Source organism: Cricetulus griseus, chromosome 5 (assembly GCF_003668045.3).
Source record: "Cricetulus griseus strain 17A/GY chromosome 5, alternate assembly CriGri-PICRH-1.0, whole genome shotgun sequence".
Taxonomy (NCBI): Eukaryota; Metazoa; Chordata; class Mammalia; order Rodentia; family Cricetidae; genus Cricetulus; species Cricetulus griseus.
The window spans coordinates 28565349-28586401 of NC_048598.1; the positions used below are offsets into that span (position 1 = coordinate 28565349).

At 38.5% G+C, this 21053-nt stretch overlaps 1 protein-coding gene across 1 annotated transcript; it reads left to right on the forward strand.

Moving 5' to 3' along the window:
* The first annotated feature begins 1964 nt into the window (after window positions 1-1964).
* Window positions 1965-19870, forward strand: Mettl11b (methyltransferase like 11B). Its single transcript, XM_027417182.2, has 4 exons — window positions 1965-2118; window positions 12031-12206; window positions 17912-18161; window positions 18903-19870. Exons 1-4 carry the CDS (start codon window positions 1965-1967, stop codon window positions 19172-19174), a joined length of 852 nt encoding a protein of 283 aa, XP_027272983.1. The 3' UTR covers window positions 19175-19870.
* The last annotated feature ends 1183 nt before the right edge of the window (window positions 19871-21053 follow it).

Genomic DNA, 21053 nt, shown 5'->3' on the forward strand with positions numbered 1-21053 from the left:
TTATGGGCTCTGTTTTCTGTTTTATTAGTCTTTTTACCTATTCCCCTGCTAACAATATATTCTCTTAATTTCATTTTTTTCTGAAGTGGATTTTTTAAAGTCATTCTTCCCATGAGTATCTATTAATGACACTTTGTCTCTTTGGCTGAAAGTACTGTTATTTTATCCATTATCTTAAATTTAAATTAGCATTATCGAATTTCATTTTGGTTGGAATCCTACATTGAGAAGACTTCTCAAATATTAAGCTTATTATATTGCAGAGCAAATATATTTATTATCTGCCTTCTTCTCTCCCTTGAACCTCTGCATGATAATCTAGGTTTTTTAATTTTTTTTGCTCTAGTTGCCCCTCACATCCCTCATAGCAGATCCCTCATGAGAGGAAAATCAAATGGATGAACTCACTTTCTTCCTTCTCTTACTGAAGTCATATTTCTCTCTTTTGCTTCATTGTTTTTCTTCCCAGCCTGGAAATTGGATGCCTGTGGTAGACTTGAGGTGTATATCATAACTTCACTCACTAGGTGTAAATATAGCAAAGAATGGTGTGGGGTTGCAACAAATAGAGCGTTTCAGCTGTGAGAGAAAAATGATCGCCATAAGGAAGCAAATGCAATGGGCTGGAAACTATGAGAAATAGTCACAAAATCTAATGTGACCCACAGAAACAAACTAAGTTGACAAAGGTGTTTTGTATGAACCAATCAGTCTTTCATCCCACTCAGAAATTACAGGTCTGAAATATAAAGATCTTAGAATGTTTAATAATCCTTGCCCAGATATAAGAAGTGTATAATTCATAGTAGACGATTAGTTCTGTAAACACTGAAAAACTTGCCCATATTAATTGTCAAAATATCAGTGTGGGTAGTTGGAGTCAGTTAGTTCTCTCCTAAGACCAACATCTTACTGAGGGTTAAGAATCAGCATCCTGTTGGAGATACTGACGAATACAGGTGACAAAGGAGAATAGTATGGGAACTCACTGGCCCTGTGAGCACAATACACATTGGTATTTTGATACAACTTGTCATTTGCAAAGTTCATACTTAAGAATGTTTTGCTGTCTCCTACAGCACTATCTACTGGCTGAACCAGTGGGTAATGGAGCCTGCTGATATAGTCAGCATAGGTTGGCCTCTGAACACATAGTGTCATGTCAAAAGCTGAGAAATGAGTTGGAGAGACAATCAGAAGATAGTACATAATACATATGTACTTAAAATGATAATCGTATTCATATAGAAAGGAACAAACAAACTTGCATGCATCGGCACTGCTCAGAACGAGTTAAGTGGAGAAGTTTGCTGATAGAGAAGGATATTTAATTTCAAAATGGGCTTTCAAATAATTGCCCCCTTGGAAGATCCTTAAACATTGGAAACACGTATCCACCTCTATAAAATGATTTGGAAAAAAATTGTACTGATGAAAGGAATGTGAGTGGCTAAGATGACTTTGAAGGTCCCTTGTAATTTGAGGATTCAGTGTTCCAGGAGCAATGGAAATCAGGGAATAGGATCTCCTGCAAAATATTCACAACTCTTTGAAATGGAAATTAGGCTATTCCAATTTCAGAGTCAAATTAAAGCAAGTGTTCAGGGTGTTAGCAGGCAGTGCTTGAGCCTGTTTGAATCAGTCCATAAAGGAGGGACGCGTGCTTTTCCCTGGATGAAGCAGGCTCTCGCTCAGCCTATTTCCATCTTTACTTTTAGCACCTGCTGGCTTGGAGTGGTGTCGCGCAAGCAATCAGATGGTGGGTGGATGTGCCAAGAGCCTGACCTCCCCATGTCTGTTATCCCTCCCCCTACAACCCATGACAGCCTGTCCTGATATAGATGGACCTGGGACTGGTTTAAAATGACAGTCTCAAGTTCTTTGAGGAAGAGAAGAGTAATTCAAAGGAACAGCCAGACAAGCTTCCTTTCTCTATAGGAGTAATTATTATCCCCCCTTTCACCATGGCCCACCTGGGAGCCCATTTTGCCTTTAGATCCCGCTGGCAGAAGACCGATGATGAACTCTGTCGACATAGCATGTCCTTTATCCTTCACAAAGCCATTCGCAATGACTTCTTTCAGAGCTATCTCTACCTGCTGGAAAAAATCCCCCTGGGTAAGTGAGTCAGAATTGCTAGACGAGGGAAAGAAGGGACTGGGATGGGTTGTATGAGGTTACAGGTGCCTAGGAGAGAGGTTAGAACAAGGGTACTTTTCAGCTAAGGAGAATCCGGACCAGTATCAGTGGGTGAAAGGCTTGAATGACATTCTTTTACGGAGAGGCGGAAGAGCAAGTGCTGCCTGGTGAGACTGAACTCTATTCTGGGCTTTCTTTCATGCCCCCTCAGGCAGAGTGACTTGCTGCTCTAGGTGTCAGCTGGGTGACTATGAGGCTTAGAGAAACTCAACTCTTGAGTTGCCAGTGCTGTGATTTTTAATTGCTCAAGTTGGAAAATTAGGTAACTCAGAGTTAAGAATATTAATGTAGTAGTATGTTAAGCAAAAATTGAAAACAGAGATTGCATGATAAGGAATCAAAGTATGCTTGGGCCAGGCATGCATCTGTATGGGTGGTGTGTGTGTGTGTGTGTGTGTGTGTGTGTGTGTGTGTGTGTGTGTGTACTATCTGCTCTGGCCTCTCTAAGTCGCAAGTATCATAAGAAAACTTAGGATATCAAGGGATAATAATCTGCCTTCATTTTTGTTTTTCCTCTAGTTTCAGGGAAATGGGACAAGAGAGCAATAGAAAGTTTATCGGGTATGCTGGCAGCATTGTCTTAACCTGTGTAAAGGTAACAGACTTCAGGGCTCTAACCAGCACTCAAGAGGAAGCGACTTCTGATTAAAGAGTGAAGTGCCCCCTTCCTGCCTCTTTGATTTATATTTCTCCCAGTGAAAACAAGAATGCTGTTTCTCAGCTTTGGTCTGTTTGCTTAAGGTTGTCTGAAAGCCCCATTGTGTACTTGATTAGGCCCCAGTTTCCTGCTGTGGAAAGAACTACATAGTTCTTAGTGTTACATTCAAGAAACTGGGTGTTAGCAGCTATCAAAGTCTCATTTCATAAACTGACTTCTGAGGTTTCTTTAATTCTAGACCTACAGATACTTTCATCTTATATTCATATGGCTTTCATGTGAAAATGCTTCTCATATAAAACTTTGATTCTTATAGCTGCGCTCTGGGTAAATGCCACTACGTTCCCCTCCACTTTCTTACCTCTTCCCTCCAATTTTAGTTTTCAAGTGAAAAGAAAATTCAGAAATGTGGCGTCTAATTTAGAGTGAATTACACCAAAGCAAGTTGGAGGCTTCTTCCAGTTAAACATATACATCTACTTTATCCTAAATGAAAAACTGGGGTGATCTTTTGGAACCCTGGTGGCTCCAGACATGGCCCAGTCACTGGCTTCTGGGGGACTGTCTTTGGATTAAAATCTTCAGCAACACTGTGTGATTTAGGCTGGAGAAAGCTATCCATTATAGCAACTGAGAAGAAAGTCACTAGTGGGCAGATGACCAGCAGCCTTTAAAATGGTTACCAGACAGAAAGGGACTCGTTTCTGAATGTAAATGTAAACCAGTTAAGGATAAAACAGTTTTTGCTCAAAATTGGATGAAAATTGGTTTGAATCACGTAGCCTACATTATACTTGGTCTCTCCTTAAGCTAATGTAATCATTCTGACTTCACATGTTTTTATTTTATCCATTTTGAATGGTTAATTAATGCTTTGCAAAATTGATGATTTTAACAAAATAGTCCATGGAAGCCCAAAGTACACTGAAGGGAAAAATGCAACTTTTCTGTTCAGGTTTAGAGCTAGTGTTCTGTTTTCAGTCTCAGTTCTTGCCTCACCAATGGCGTCTGAAACTGAGAAGGTTCCTTTAGCCCATGCACCTGGATTATAAGCAGTCTGATCCAGGCCAAAGTGGGATTTATCATTAGTTTCCATAAATGAACACTTGTTGTTTTCTCTATCCTGAGATTTCAGCATGGACATTAGTTTCCCCTGAGAATCAGAAAGATTGCATCCACAAATGTTCATGGGAACAATAATTGAGCATAATATTAGCTGGTGTGGGTAGGCTCTGCTGCAGTAACAAATGAATTGTGAGATATCATTGGTTGCACCCATGCATCTATTCTTGCTACCACTTTTTCCATTTTTATTAATTTATTTTTTACATTCCAATCCCAGTTCCCCCTCTTCTCCTCCCACTCCCCGACTCCCGACTCCTACCATCTGCTCCAAGGAGAGGGTAAGGCTTCCCTTAGGAAGTCTACTAAGCCTGTCCCATCATCTCCTTGAAGCAGGACCAAGGCACCTCTCCACCTCCACACCCCTGTATCTAGGCTGAGCATGGTATTTCTCCATATAGAATGGGCTCCACTAAATAAGTTTGTACATTAGTGTTAGATCTTGGACCCACTACCAGTGGCCTTATATCGTCCCAGTCACACCACTGTCACCTATATTGAGGGAGTCTAGTTCAGTCTTATGCAGGTTCCCCCCAACCCCATTTGTCAGTCCTGAGTCAGTGACCTTTCATCAGCTTGGGTCAGCTATTTCTGTAGGTTTCCCCATCATGGTCTTGACTCCTTTGTTCATATTATCACTCCTCCTTCACTTCAGTTGTACTCCAGGAGCTTGACCCATTGGTTAGTTGTGGATTTCTGTATCTGTTTCCATCTGTTTCTGGAAGAGGGTTCAAGCTTCTCTGGGGTTGTGGATTGTAGGCTGGGTATCTTTTGCTTTATGTCTGGTATCCACTTATGAGTGAGTACATGCTATATTTGTCTTTCTGGTTTGGGGTTACCTCGCTCAGGATGTTTTTTTCTAGTCCTGTACATTTGCCTGTGAATTTTAGGATGTCATTGTTTCTTACCGCTGAGTAGTACTCCATTGTGATACCCAAACCACACAAAGACACAGCTAAGAAAGAGAAATACAGACCAATTTTCCTCATGAACACAGATGCAAAAATACTCAATAAAATACAGGCAAACTGAATTCAAGAACACATCAGAAAAATTGTTATCATTTTAACATGTATTATTTATTATGATAAAGACAGCTATATTCCTTCTAGGCATATAGGGATCCAGGATGATACAGTCTCTATCAGCCAGATAATACTATTCTTCAAAGCAAAGGAAAAAAGAAACATAGCTAAAGGCCTGTCTGGTAGCTTTAAATACATTAGCCCAAAATAGCATATATTAATTTTTTAGAGTTCATTGACCAGAAATTTAAGATTATGGGAGGTGTAAGTGTGTATATAGTCAAAAAGTACTTCTGCTTTGAGAGAAACAAACACTGATGTTTAGAGATGATTATATTATACACTTATTTTCTGATCAAGCCGGTCATATTTAGTGCAAGAAACAGTTACAAAATTACATTTGAATAAGTATTATGGTGCTATATTACACAAACCAGAGAAGTTATCTTCTTGCAAGTTATCAATGCCTATGAGCCTCAGTTTCCCCAAAGCTGTAGCAAGGGAACAAGAATTACATGCAGTATACATGTAAAAAAAAAACAAAAAAAAAAAACAAAAAAAAAAAAACCAAACACCAATTTTCAGTGGGTGTTAGGTTTTCCTTCACTTCCTCTGTGCCAGGCCTCTTCTAGAGTCACCATTTGACGTTTTTTAGAGCAGGAATTACCAAAGACGATAAACTTAATACTTGAGTTTTCAGGCTGTAGCGGATATTATGCCTTTTAGGTTGGAAATAAAACAGGCAGCAGAGAGATGCTGCCTCCCCAACTCCACAGAAGTGTTTTAGTGTTTGGCTTCCCTTGTTCTTGATGACTTTAAGACTTCATAAAAATGAAAATAAAGTCTCTCTTTTTAAAATGTTAGGCAACCCCGCCTGTAGGGTCTACACAGAGGGTTAGTTGTTTAGGGGTAATTATGGAAAGCACCAGGCTAACCAGTCTTTGATTCCTTCTTTCCTTTCCCCGTCCCCCATAATCATCCCTGTAAAGTAGTCAGTCTTATTCCAGCTCATTCCATGGTTAAGATTCATAGTGAAGAACTTAACCTCTAACATCCCCGACTTGCTTCGGAGACGTATGAGACTGTTGAGACACAGAGAACAAAGTAGACAATGGAAGATGAAGCACTGCTGCTTTCCTTAGGAGATTTTCAGGAAAAGAGGAAGCAAGCTCAGGACATTTAATGTCTAAATTTCTAAAACAAACAAACAAACAAACTAACTAACTAAAAAAACAAAACCCCTCAGTTCATTGTCACAGCATCCTATTGGGCATGTTCTTATTTCCTATAACTTACATTTGTGAAACTAGGCACAGAGGAACTGGAAGGTTTGCCAATGTTTTGCAGTGCTATATGACAGGGCAGGATTAAAGTCCCAAGCTACTTTAGAACTGTTTCATATCCTATCTACCAATGTGCATGGACACTCAGCTAAAGTGGGCAACCATGTCCAAAATATTATAAGCTAGTGAATTACATAATATTATTGTAATAGCAATGTGTCTAGTGATTAGCATAACTCATGTAATATACATGCCTATCTGAGATAGCTTAAGCTACAATTTAAATTTTTTAAAGATTTTATTTATTTATTATGTATACAGTGGAAAGCATGGCCTATGAGGAGAATTGGTTCTCCGTGGAGATCCAGATGGGTGGGCCACAGAGTAGGTTCATATAATTCAGTGACATCAGTTTATTTGGAGATTTGGGTTGAAAGGTTTTCTAAAGGTGGCTGTTTATGAACAAATAGGAACTAGTATAGGAAAAGACGTCACTGTAAGTCTTTAGTTTGTCAGTTCTTTTTTTTTATTAATTTATTTTTTATATTCCAATCCAAGTTCTTCCTCCCTCCTCTCTTCTCACTCCCCCGGCTCCCTCCTCTTACCATCTGCTCAATGGAGGGGGGTAAGGCCTCCTCTAGGAAGTCTACTAAGTCTGTCCCATCATCTCCTTGAAGCAGGACCAAGGCACCTCTCCACCCCCACACCCCCGTGTCTAGGCTGAGCATGGTACCTCTCCATAAAGAATGGGCTCCATGAAGTCAGTCTGTGCATTAGAGTTAGATCTTGGCCCCACTGCCAGTGGCCTCATATATTGTCCCAGTCACACCATTGTCACCTATATTAAGGGAGTCTAGTTCAGTCTTATGCAGGTTCCCCCCAACCCCATTTGTCAGACCTGAGTCAGTGATCTTTCATCAGCTTGGGTCAGCTATTTCTGTGGGTTTCCCCATCATGGTCTTGACTCCTTTGTTCATATTATCACTCCTCCTTCACTTCAGTTGTACTCCAGGAGCTTGACCCACTGGTTAGTTGTGGATTTCTGTATCTGTTTCCATCTGTTTCTGGAAGAGGGTTCAAGCTTCTCTGGGGTTGTGGATTGTAGGCTGGGTATCTTTTGCTTTATGTCTGGTATCCGCTTATGAGTGAGAACATACTATATTTGTCTTTCTGGTTTGGGGTTACCTCACTCAGGATGTTTTTTCTAGTCCTGTACATTTGCCTGTAAATTTTAGGATGTCATTGTTTCTTACCGCTGAGTAGTACTCCATTGTGTAAATATACCACATTTTCTATATCCATTCTTCAGTTGAGGGGTATCTAGGCTGTTTCCAAGATCAGGCTATTACAAATGATGTTGTTATGAACATAGTTGAACAAATGTCCTTGTGGTGTGAATGTGCCTCCTTTGGGTATATGCCCAAAAGTGGTATTGCAAGGTCTTGAGGTAGATTGATGCTTAATTTTCTGAGAAATCACCATATTGGTTTCCACAGCAGCTGTACAAGTTTGCACTCCCACCAGAAATGAAGGAGTATTCCCCTTTCTGTCTCCAGCATAAGCTGTCATTGGTGTTTTTGATCTTAGCCATTCTGATCGTAAGATGGAATTTCAGAGTGGTTTTGATTTGTGTTTCCCTGATGACTAAGGATGTTGAACATTTCCTTAAGTGTCTTTCTGCCATTTGAAAGTGTTCTGTTGAGAAGTTTGTCAGTTCTTAAAGGGACCTGTACATAGCCCAGTTGGAGATGTTCACATAAGTTAATCATCAGTAATATTCTAGTATAATCACCCTTTTCAATACATGGAGATCAGTGACTATCTGTCAGTTGTTTTACTTGGAGTCTATAGCTCCTGGACATTGTTATTTAAAAATGGTTTGGGGTGATTTATCAGGTCAAAAACTGTTCAAATGGTCTTGTCTTGTGACCTGCTCATATGTGTCTTTTACTAAGTGAAGCTATACTAAGTCCTATTCTTCCAGTACTCATCTAAGAAGTGACCACTCTAACTCCAGTCCTCTAAAATCTTAAGAACTAAGCTTACAGGATTAAAAGAAGTAATATAAAATGCTTAGGACAATTCCAAGCATGTAAGAAATACTCAATAGGTACTATTCCTCTTCTGTCAGTGATCTCTTCTAGAAGAATCAGTCTCTGAGGAGGAAGTTAAGAGGAGTGGCTACCTATTACTCACAGCCACAGTTAAAAGTGAGAGTTACCAAAAACATTTTCATGAAAACACTTAGAACTTCTACAACAAACTCACCATACAGCTCTTAACTGTAATCAACTTCATCCATGTGACTGGCATTGCCACACACTTCATCACACATCTAAAAAAAAATCATCAAAATACAGTATACAAAATTCTTGAAGAATTCACAAAATATTTTATCTAAAAATTTAAAATATTTGTTAATTTCATAGTTCAAATGTGACAAGGGCATTTTTCTTTCTAAGAAATTAAAAAATTATCCTTTCTTTCTTCTTTTTCTTTTTTTTACTTACCTGATACAGTTTTGGGGCAAAATTCAAGATGAAGAAGCAGTGGGTGTTAAATTTGCATAGATTTGAGATGAACTCTCAGTTGTGTCATTTGACCTGGACAATTTAATAACACTTACTTCTTTGTTTCTCTTCTTCTTTCTATAGAAGGTACATCTAACATTTATCTTACATTGTTATTGAGATATGTTCCCTACATGTATATAGCTTTGATCAATTACAGGTAATATGGGTCAAGAAATAAGTGCCATTTTTGTCCTATTCTTCGTTGCAAACCATCTCAAAATTTAAAGAGACATTGCAATTCCCTGAAAAATACCACTACATGAATTTGCACTGTAAAAAGATGTGTAAAAAAGCGACTAGTTGCCTTGTTTAAGCCAACATGAACTATGCAGGAGCCATCGAGAGGCAGAACCTGGGATTGGCCATTGACACCTCATATATCTTTCTTTGAGAAATTCATTTGTCAGTTAGGTGAAAATGAGAACTCAAGGCCCTAACAATAAAAGCCCACCTAGTGAAGCTGAAACCTGCTGAGTTCGGCATTGACTTGAGACCAAAATGTAGCTGATGCAATGAACCATGCCCATTTCTAGATTAAGGCTTTTAATATATACTTGGTGACTTAAGCAGGTGATGATGAATGTGGCTAATTTGCTGCTATACCTGGATCAAGAACATTGAAGGGGGTCAGTGAGACGGTTAGGTAGGTGATTAAAGGTAATAGTTGCCAAACCAATGACTGAGTTTGATTTCTGGGACTCATGTGTTGGAAGGAGAGAACTGACTTCTGCAAGTTGTCCTCTGTTCTCCATCCATGTAGTGTAGCACAATTTCTCCTTAACACAGAGAAAAAGAGGTTGAGGAGAGAGGGAGGGAGACGGAGGGGGAGAGGGAGAGTGAGGGAGAGTGGGAGAGGGAGAAGGAAAGAAACAGATTGAGCTTTTGAGCCATGGTTCATCTACAATCCCAGAATAGAAGCCAATCCTGAGAAGGTATGAATTGTAATTTTTCTAGCTTGATGTTTTGAGGACTGCAGAATAACTTGGAACCATCATAATGTTGGGATGGTGATGCCTGAATTTCCCATCTCTGTTGATCCACTCGGTTTTTAGCAAGACTTTCCTTAGGGAAGTGTGGGAAGAGAAGAGGTTGGTCAGTGGTCCCTATTACTTCGGGGCATGAGTTCCTGCTTCACATTTTGTATTGTCTCATTCAGTAGCCAATTGAGTATAAGTTGACAAAAAGAGTCTATACATAAGCAGCTTTAAAAGCTTTGCACTTTAAAACTAACATGCATGTATATTATAGTAGTTAATAAACATTGAGGAGACTGTGTATAATATTATATTGGTCTCCAGAAAATAATCTATTAAGAAACTGACTCTTGTAACCCTTTCAGAAAACCCATGGTCATTTGTGACCCAAACATTAGTTCCAGTGTCTTCAGGTTGCAAAGTCTTGACTTCACAATGGGAGCACAGTTCTGGTCATATGCTATCTATCACATTTTTAACCTTTAGGATAAAAATTTGCAAACATGTAGTATGTAGAATCAAGCAGAACCCTGCTTTCATGCCACAATCTTAGGAACTGCCCAAGGAAAAGTAAATGTTCCTAGTTAAAGCTAAATACTATTTTCCCTTTGACTCCTTCTACTTAAAATTATGTCATATTTTGGTTCTCATCTCATAACAGTAAGTTTGAGTCATTGTATATTTTACATAGAGCTTTTAACCATATTTTATTTCTGGTTACTGTGAACCAAAACATGTTGTTTTTGGAATTTTACCAGTACATCCTGGATTCTTGGCTACTTTGTCTATTAGCTGAATTCCACCCTAAAATTTCTCTTGCAGTTTGAACAGTTTTATTTCAGATATGATAAGTGGTTGTCATTTGCAGATTTTAACCCTTGCTGGGTTAAGCTTCAAGAAACTTCTGAAAAGTTAATCAATAGAAAGTAAACACTATCTCAGTTAATTGAATATTAAATTTAGTTTCAAAATAAAATTTCCTCAAAATACTAATGCCATTAAACCAGTACTTTCAATTGTTTCTCAAGAAATTTGTTATTTTTGCTTAACTTCAGCTCTTTATTTTGTAAAAAGATGCCAGTTACACTGAATCTAATATTACCAACAAAATAATTTTTGTTTATAGGGATGTCCCACGTAGAGTGTAATAATTTAGACATGTATACTAATAAATTATTATTTATCTAAAATTCAAATAATCTTGAGGCCTGTATTTTTATTTTCTAATTCTGGTAACTTGGTTTGAAGATCAATCATTTTTTTCTCCTTCCAAATGGCATTAGAGTCCTTTTGTCATTCTTTCTATTTTGAAAAATTTTAAACATAAATGTAAATTTACAATTTTAAGAAGTCCATCTTTCCTAGCCCTGGTTAGATCTTACAGACTCTTTCAGGTCTGGAATTTTTCTTCTATTGTTTCTTTAATACTTTTCTTACTGTAGCTATACAACTTCAGAAATTTTTAGCTTTCTAATTCATTTGTTGGGAGGGATTATGGACAAAGCCATTCTTAAATTTTAATTTTCAAAATGTTTTGAGAATTTCATACATAAGTATTGTATTTGACATACATACATACATACTGAATATATATATTATATATATATATATATATATATATTGTTTTAAAAGAAGTGGAAAATAAGAGTTAACAGCAAGAATGAATGAGGACATTTCCATAAAGCACTGAGCTAAAAGATATCACTTAGCATGATGTGATGAGGTTATTTTTCTACTGTACAAAATACTGTAAGGCTTTTTTAATAAGATGGTAAGTCATGTTTATTGAACTAGATATTCAATTAGGAAAATGTCAAGCAATTGTGATTTATAGATAAGATCCTTGAAGATCATAGAGTTTAAATAGTTTTCTCAATGTTATATAGAATCCAAGCCTCTGGACTTGAACTCAAACCCATATTTTCTGATTTAATTCCATTGTCCATGCACGCCTTTAATCCCAGCATTTGGGAGGCAGAGGCAGGATGATCTTTGTGAGTTTGAGCCCAGCCTGATCTACAGAGCAAGTTCTAGGACAGCCATATCTATATAGTGAGACCTTGTCTAAAAATGTCAAATCAGAGGCTTTTCTCTACAGCACAAATTCATGGAGTTTTGAGAAAGCCATTTCATTGTTAAAAAATGAGTTTGTTACATCCTATACATTTTAATAAGTTGATAATATTTTCTTTGCAGTAAAACTGTATGCTTTAACAAGCCAAGTCATTGACGGTGAGATGCAGTTCTATGCCAGAGCTAAGCTTTTCTACCAAGAGGTACCAGCCACAGAAGAAGGCATGATGGGAAATTTTATTGAACTATCCAATCCAGACATCCAGGCCTCTCGTGAATTTCTTAGGAAATTTGTTGGGGTAAGTTTTCTGACTGATGCTTGATGAACAGGCAAAGTCCTTGCAAACTGAGCTCACATGTTTCTGTGTTGTTAAAGCCATGTGACTCAGCTGAGTGGTCATCCGGAAAGCCTGTTTTAAGATGTTCAGAGGGATGGAGTTCAACAAACCCTCGGCTTATCCCACTTGGCACTTCACCACTGTGGCACCAGCTAATCTTGCATGCTTCAGGGGAAGATGAACTAGTGGTACAGACATGACTATACTACGTCACAGAAACATCTTAAGAGAATCAGAGGTAAACAGTTGAAACCTAGAAGACTGCTGAGAATTCATGCCTCATGCATTTCAGATTAATTTACAAAGTCTCTAAAATACAAATGAAATATACTAGAAGATGCAAGCTTATATTCAATTTTTTTAAAAAAGACAATGATAGAATCCCTTTATGATTTTTATACATAGTTCAGCTTGTTACCTGAACGAATGAGATTCTTTTGTTACTCTGGATTTGGTTAAACCTCTTCTTTTTGTGGAAGAAATTTTCAGGTCATATAGAGATAAGACAGTAAAATATAGGAGCCAAAGTTCTGAGCTTTCTAAAGCAACACAGTTCTTCTACCTAATGCATAAACACCCCTGAGGATGTTATTTCCATGTAGTTAGTTTCAGTTTTCTGTTCCATGGCTAAGGAATAACAACAGAATCTCCAGTGGAAGAAAGCAAAGATAAAAAAAAAAAAAAAAAAAAAAAAAAAAAAAAAAAAAAAAAAAAAACTAGAGACGTTGGACACTTGCTTTAGTGAACAAATGAGCATGAAATAAATCTGGTGTGTGGCTATTTACTAACAATACCATGATATCTTATCATATATTCATCACATATCATGCAACTTTAGTTTTCAAGCTGTCTTAACCCACACAATAAAGTTGCCATGGACCTTATTAAGATAAAACTCCTAATTGCAAGCAAAATTTGTTAGATTCAATACAATGCCATTTGATTAAAATGTGGATAGTGCTTTATTTTGATAAAGGAAGCATTATCAATGTTTAGCTTTAGGGTTGAGCTGTCAGTCTACTCACACGGATAGTGTGAAGACTATATTGATGTTAAAGTGATGTTCCATTCATTCTAAGATCCCCCACCCCCCTGCCACTGCAGCACCCAGTATCTGTGTCACCACTCTGGCAGCAGAGGCATGTGGCTAGGATGAGATGTCTAACCCAATGTCTATCTGATATAACTCGCAGCCACAAAGTTTTGAAAAGTGTAGGGTTTATGGCCATGGGTGTTTGCATGTCAGAGTAATCTATAATACTTCTAAAGTAGTCTTGATGGCTGATTTCATGGCATTCTTGTTCTAAGTAGGTCAGTTACTTCGCCAAGTCTTTTAGGAACACTGTCTGTTTACCCTTTAGAATTCTTAAAGGTAAGAATTGTTGTCAGTTCTTTTTTATAGTTGTGGAAACTGAGGCTTAAAGGGATGAAAAGCTCACACACATGAGGCATCAGTCCAGCCAGGTTAGTCTTATGCCAAATTCCTTGCTCTCAACCATGACATATTTTGTTTTCCATTTGTTTCATGAAGTAGAAAAATCGCTATTTTTTTTCTCACAGACTGTAGACTTCAACTCTCCTCCTTTCTGTCCTAAGTGTCCTTCCTGCTTGCCTCATGGTGAGGCCGACTTTGATCCCAAGGCATTTCAGAAGCTTAGCTAGTAATCCAGCTGCCTTGTCACTCCACGAGGAATGCCAAGCTGACCACAGGGATTCTGGTCAGACAGCCCAGAGGCACGCCCACGGACCTGGGAAAGGAAACACTGTATGCTTGCATATTTATGTTGGAAAAGAGGCAGACTGCTCCTTTCAAACAAACACAAGAGCCCTTCTTAGTAGACAAGACTCATTGTAAAGCTGTGACCTTGAACTAAGAACAAACAGTCTGTTTAAAGGGATGATATTTTAGTGCTTTGACCTCAATAATCTGCTAAATTAGTATCTAGGTCAAGAAACAAGGACTTAGGGGATGTAAGCATCTGACATGATTTATTCTTGTGTCAACCGGGAAAAGGCGAACTGTTTAATTTAAAGCTTTGGTTTCCTTTCAACACTCAGTGACAAGGGACAATGGGAAAAGCTGTTTAATCTAGTTGCAAATGTATTTGCTTTGGAAATCCACAAATGGTACCAAGATGATGCCAGCACAGCTGATAACTAATAGGGTGAAGTTATAGGACACAAAAAGGAATTTGGTATTTAATGCATTCATTTCTTGGATATTTGTCAGAGATTGGATGACTAAACTAATGAGATTTGATTTGTATTTCATGGCTTTTGTACAGTGCTATGAAGCACTTAGATTTTAGTTTTCAACTTAACTGAACAGGTTTAAGATAATGCTATGCAAAATAAAGCAATTAGGCATGATAAGACTAGGAACAGCATAACTAATAGTTTTTTTTTATTATTATTTTGTACAAGGCTATAGACATGAAGATAACACAGTGAATGAAACTGAAAATAAAAACCATCTTGTTTTGAAATCACACATTGTGCGAGACTGTATTCACATTTGTCAAGGGCATCCGATTTCAATCCAGTCACAGCTTCTCCAGCCGTAGTGTCTAAGATTCTGAGAGCAACCTTTAAATATCCCTTCTCAGAGGTACTGCCTGTGAGCGACAGACAGAAAAAGAACAGCAGTGCCAGGTCAGGGGAGGCAACGCCAACCACATTGGATGAAGCAGAACAGAGCTACTAGACAGTGGTCAGAGAGGCTGGAGGTCCACAGCACCTGATTGAAAGGAACATTTGCGATTTGCGTCTGTTTTTGTTTTTTTTTTTTTTTTTTTTTGGTTTTTCGAGACAGGGTTTCTCTTTGTAGCTTTGGAGCCTATCCTGGCACTTGCTCTGGAGACCAGGCTGGCCTCGAACTCACAGAGATCCACCCGCCTCTGGCTCCCGAGTGGGTTTCAAGGAAAGCTGTAGCCAACCCTCAGACACCTGAAGTGATGAATCATAGTTGAGAAGGATGAGAATCTCCAAGGGCTGTGGTTCTCAACCAATGGGTCACGACCCTTTTGGGGGTCACATATCAGATATCCTGCACATCAGATATATACATTATGATTCGTAACAGTAGCAAAATTATAGCTATGAAGTAGCAACAAAAATTTTATGATTGGGGGTCATCACAACATGAGGAACTCTGTTAAAGATCAAAGCATTAGGAAGATTGAGAACCATAGTTTCAGAGAGTTCTAATTGGAACACCTCCTTGACCTCAGTTTTTGTCTAAAATGCAGAGGCATTAATATCACTTACTTAAAAACTCTAGGCTTTTGCTGACATCTTCGAAGGGCTTCCTTGGTAAATAATGGGAAGGCAGAGAGAGTGAGATCCCTTCCTTTACCGGCTTCATAGTATCCTCGAATAATAAAAGTGTCCAGCAATTACAGTCTTAAGGTCTCTTAGCTCTCTTGTCCTGTGTTCTACTTCTAAAGCCACTTGCTATGCCTAAGGATATTGGCATGACTAACAGAGCTGCTGGGAGCCCAGCAATTCCAGGAAAGAGTTTTAATGAGAATCTCTTATTGAACACACCTATTTCTACCAGTCATTGTTTGTAGCTTACAATGATCACTCCATATTTTCTCCTTTTGTGTTTCTGATTTTACATAGAAGATTATGACTTTTGTGAGACATTAAATCAGTTATATGTATGATGTAATACTTAAACAAGGGAGACACCATAGTGAAGGCAGGGGTGGCAAGCATATGTCCTGCTGCTTTCCTTCTTAAACTCAAGGCAGAAATCACCAATCAATTTTACAGCCCTTTCCTGCTGAATGAAGCCTTTGAATACCACATTAGGTAGCTCTTACCACAGGAGTCAGAGTTAGCGCTCTAGGTGTTATACTTAATGTAGATTGGGTTTGGCTCAGATGGTTCCTGCTCAAATTCTAGTTCTGTCATTAGCTATTTAATACCACAAACTAGAGTTTTCTCATCTCCAAAATAGGAATCATCATCATCATCTTAAAAAAATATATGTATATATGCATGCATGCATACACACACACACATATATGAGTGTTCTGTCTTCCTGTATCTGCAGGACAGAAGAGGGCACCAGATCTCATTATAAATGGTTGTGAGCCACCACATGGGTGCTGGAAATTGAACTCAGGACCTCTGGAAGAGCAATCAGTGCTCTTAACCCCTGAGCCATCTCTCCAGCCCCATCACTATACTCTTATAGAAGTTTTTCTGATTATTATAATTATTGTGGCTATAAAGAGCATGTGACATATAAATACCCATATATTATGACCCTTACTACATTTTAAAAGAACATTATCATTGTTTCCTTTTTGTGTTTGTGTCTTTGTACCTTTCTAGCATAAGGGAAGCCTTTTGGATGGACTGCAAGGCAACTTTTTTGATGTTTCCTCCTGCTCATGTTTACCTTTGATCTTTAGCCAACAGTATTTTTCATCCTTAGTTCCTGAGAAATCAAGAGTAGGCTCTCTCCGTAAGATCTTGATTGGTAATTCCAAGTATCCTATTACTGTAATTTCTAGCACGAACCTATTACCATCCCAATCACAACTAAATAATTTAGACCAGCTGAGTCTGTCTTCATGAATCCAAAGCCTTTCTTTAATTGTATAGGAGCAAATTTGAGAATGTTTGTATTAGCTAATTTCTCAAAATGCACCACCTTCCCATCCTAGCCAATGCATGGCCTTACTTAAATTTTTTCTTTCAGTAAACATGTAGTTTCTGGCACAAAATTACACACACACACACACACACACACACACACACACACACACACTTTATGCATTAAAGAAGACAAAGAAACTGAAGAAACTACCCTTTATCCAGATGGGTGTTTTGTGTGTTGCCAAACTGTATTTACAACACACTCTTGGTGAGACACATAGTGGGATAATGGCTGTTCCTCAGCTAAGGTCTCAGATGTTACTACCCAAAGAAAAGGATTAGGAGATTCTGAGCACCTCCAAACCCAGCTTAGAAAAACTAAAATTTCAATCATCCCAATATGAATTTGAATGTTTATAAGAAGTGAATGTTTAGAGTAACTTTGAAACTCATAAAAACTCATTATGGACTCCACCTCACCTCCCCATTTTTTCAAAGTAATAACATATGGTACATGTCCATATAGCTGCCATGGTCATCAAAGCTATGACTTCATAGAGCTCTCCATGGCTCATTTCTTGGAGAGAGTTACCCTGTACTGGAAGCTAATATAATAGCTTGTAATTCTTTTTTAAAGAGATAACTCTGGTAAAAACAAACAAACAAAAGCCGGGCATCGGTGGTGCACACCTTTAATCCCAGCACTCGGGAGGCAGAGGCAGGCAGATCTCTGTGAGTTCGAGGCCAGCCTGGTCTCCAGAGCGAGTGCCAGGAGGTTCCAAAGCGACACAGAGAAACCCTGTTTCGGAAAAACAAAACAAAACAAAACAAAACGAAGTAGAACTATAAATATTTGACTTTTTGGAAAAAAATTAAATATCTGTGATATAATCACAGATAATTGTCTATATTCATTTGTACTAGCATATTGAATCATACACACAAATGAAACATCTTATACTGTAAGATGTCTTGATTTGAAGAAGTAATTGTGATGCCCAAGACTCAGGGTGAGTCTGTGTACTTGAAATGGTCCACAAGGTATCTTTCTGCAGGGGCCAGGGAGAGCAGGAACTGGCTGTGCCTTGGACTGCGGCTCTGGAATAGGAAGGGTCAGCAAGCACGTCTTGTTGCCTGTTTTCAGCAGCGTTGAACTGGTGGATATGATGGAATCCTTCCTCCTTGAAGCCCAGAACTACTTGCAGGTTATCGAGGACAAAGTTGAAAGCTACCACTGTTACAGCCTACAGGAATTCACGCCTCCCTTAGGAAGATATGATGTCATCTGGATTCAGTGGGTTTCAGGTCAGTGTTACATGGCACAACTTTTGCCCTTCACCATTTCCCAGCTAGGAAAGATGACACTTGGGACTAACAAGGACACAAGGGGGAGATGGAGCTATAGTGCACTTACAGCACTTTTTGTTAGCTTCTGTGTCTAGCTGTCATGTGATTTCTTGGTCCTCTAAATTTCTCCTAACATTGCTGTACAAGCCTGGCAATTCTTATGCCTGGGGCTAGACCAAGTACTTGGGAGCAACCCACATCTTTGCAGAAATGTAAATAGCTGAAAATACTTAAAAGCTGACCCCATAAATGGTTAATCCTCATTATTTATTGATAGAACTAAACGTTCTGAGAATTAAATCCCTAGGAAATGAAACAGCAACGAATTATATTGTGGTAACACACACACACACACACACACACACACACACACACACACACACACACACACAAAGTGACTATGGTCTATAAGGACAAGAAATGGCTCCTCAGAGGAGGGGCAATAGTGTCTTGTGCCTATTAGGTACATTGTTCAGGCAGCATGACATAAAGGCAAGGAATTAAAATCCCTAAGAGAGGATTTATATCTTTTTATTTTTATCTAGGTTTTCAAAATCGCTTGTAACTGAAACAATTCAAGCTAGTAAACGATGTATAGATGTGACAGTCTCTTGCCTCTTGGCTCTTTCTCTCTGACTCACCTCCCTCCTCCCACCCTGTTTCATCTTATTTTTCTACCAATCTGGCCCCACCTTGCAGGGTACCTGACTGATAAGGACCTCCTTGCGTTTCTTTCCCGGTGCCGAAGTGGCCTGAAAGAAAATGGCGTCATCATCCTGAAGGACAATGTGGCACGGGAAGGCTGTATCTTCGACCTATCTGACAGCAGTGTGACTCGGGACATGGACATCCTCCGAAGCTTGATTAGGAAGAGTGGGCTGGTGGTTCTGGGCCAGGAGAAGCAAGAGGGCTTCCCTGAGCAGTGTGTTCCAGTGTGGATGTTTGCTCTGCATAGTGATAGACGGTCCTGATCAGCAGCGGGGGTGAACAAACAGACCGGACAGCGGTGCTTTGCTTCAGGACTGGGTCTATCTCCAAGGTGTCCTATGTGATGCAGACGTTTGGAAAGAAGGGATACAGTGCATGTCTAGAATGAGTGATGATGTAGTACGTACATGCTGTTGCTAACACAATGCACATGCTGTGGTGTGTACACATTTATGTATGTACTTACTATACTGAGAGATTCACAGATGCTGTGGATTTTCTGAGGGAGTAAAACACCAGCGAAGGGCTTTAATGAGCTTCCTGTTTACACCTGAATGCGCAAGCACGTATGAAGACCTGAAAAAGATACAACACTCACAGATTATAGACTGTGTTCGTCACTGATGGTTTGGATTATATACAATTGATCACAGAATGGGGTAGAAAGTCCACACCCCTTTCCCTGCCCTTGTGTCAGCCACATCACATGTACTTCCTCTTTGCTTTTATAGCTTCTCTTGAACAAACCTAATTAAGAAGGTACAAGTCAAATAATCTTATGAAAACAAGTTTATTAATTTTGTCTTCAGCCCTTCTTTTGGCAGAAAACGTATATGGTTTCACTGTCTATTTTGGGACAGTTTTACTACCAATGACATAACATGGATGTAATTTAATTACAGATACTGGCATTACCATGTCGAAGTGTCTCCTTTCAGGAGAAAATGTTAGACACTGAAGTTTCACCCTGACCATATAAGTAGATGCTGTCAATGATCTAATTTTAGCCACTGGCTTTCCACAGTGCCTGCTTCTTTGCATCTGCTCCTTGTTCCTTGAATGAAATGAATGTACCTTGAAAGAGAATCATCAAAAGAAATAGGCAAATAGAATGATGCTTAAATACCGACTTAGCTGGGTTCAGATAAGGAATTCATTTAAATAAAATAATCTAAAATCATTCAGAAAGAGAAGTGAAATTCAGTTTTTATTAGCACAATGTTTAAATATGACTGTTTTGTCTTCAAAACACTTCAGCACCTTTATGCTGAAGCACAGTGATATGCTTTGAGCCTGAAATTTAAAGAACCAATTTAAATGAATAAAACCTACTGCATGTCTATATACCACGACAAATTTTAAAATCATAGCTCCAGAATAATAGAGAATTGGTATAATATATTCTTATAAATGCAGTATTGCCTAAATAGTTGCATTTTGTGCCCAGATAATTACATCACTTCTGTCCTTGGTACCCTAGCCATTCATGCACTCTAGAATGACAGAGCAGAAAGGGAGTCAGAGCAAGTCAGAGGACAGTATGAAATAAAAGAGTAAACTGTTACAGACAGACAAAGTATGACAAAACTCAGACTTCACCCTTCATAAATCTTGGAACAAATTAGCAGAATCTTCTCTTGAGGCTGATTCAAAAGAGGCCTCTTTTCTTTTATACTAGCATCTTTAATTTCTTTATCTCTTCTACATTTCCATAATTGACACATTTGAAAATCTTCTTTACAGAACTCCTTGTGTAAATATGATTCCTCAATGGCTACCAGTAAATGACCTTTAATTCTGTTGAATCCTTGATATTGATAATAAGCCAGTCCCCTTTCTCTTGTTGAATCAAATCATTAAACATTCTACTTAAAAAGTCTTCAGATTTGTATTATTCTGCAAAAATCCAGATACACACACACACACACACACATATATATATATATATATATATATATATATATATATTTTAAGATAGAGTAGCTGTCCTGGAATTTGCTTTGTAGGCCAAGCTGGCCTCAAACTCACAGAGATCTGCCTCCCAAGTGCTGGGATTAAAGGCATGTGCCACCACCGAAACTCCTGAATTCTTAATGTGTCCATAATTTAACAGAGAAAAAAATTTCAAGTCCTCTGTATTGT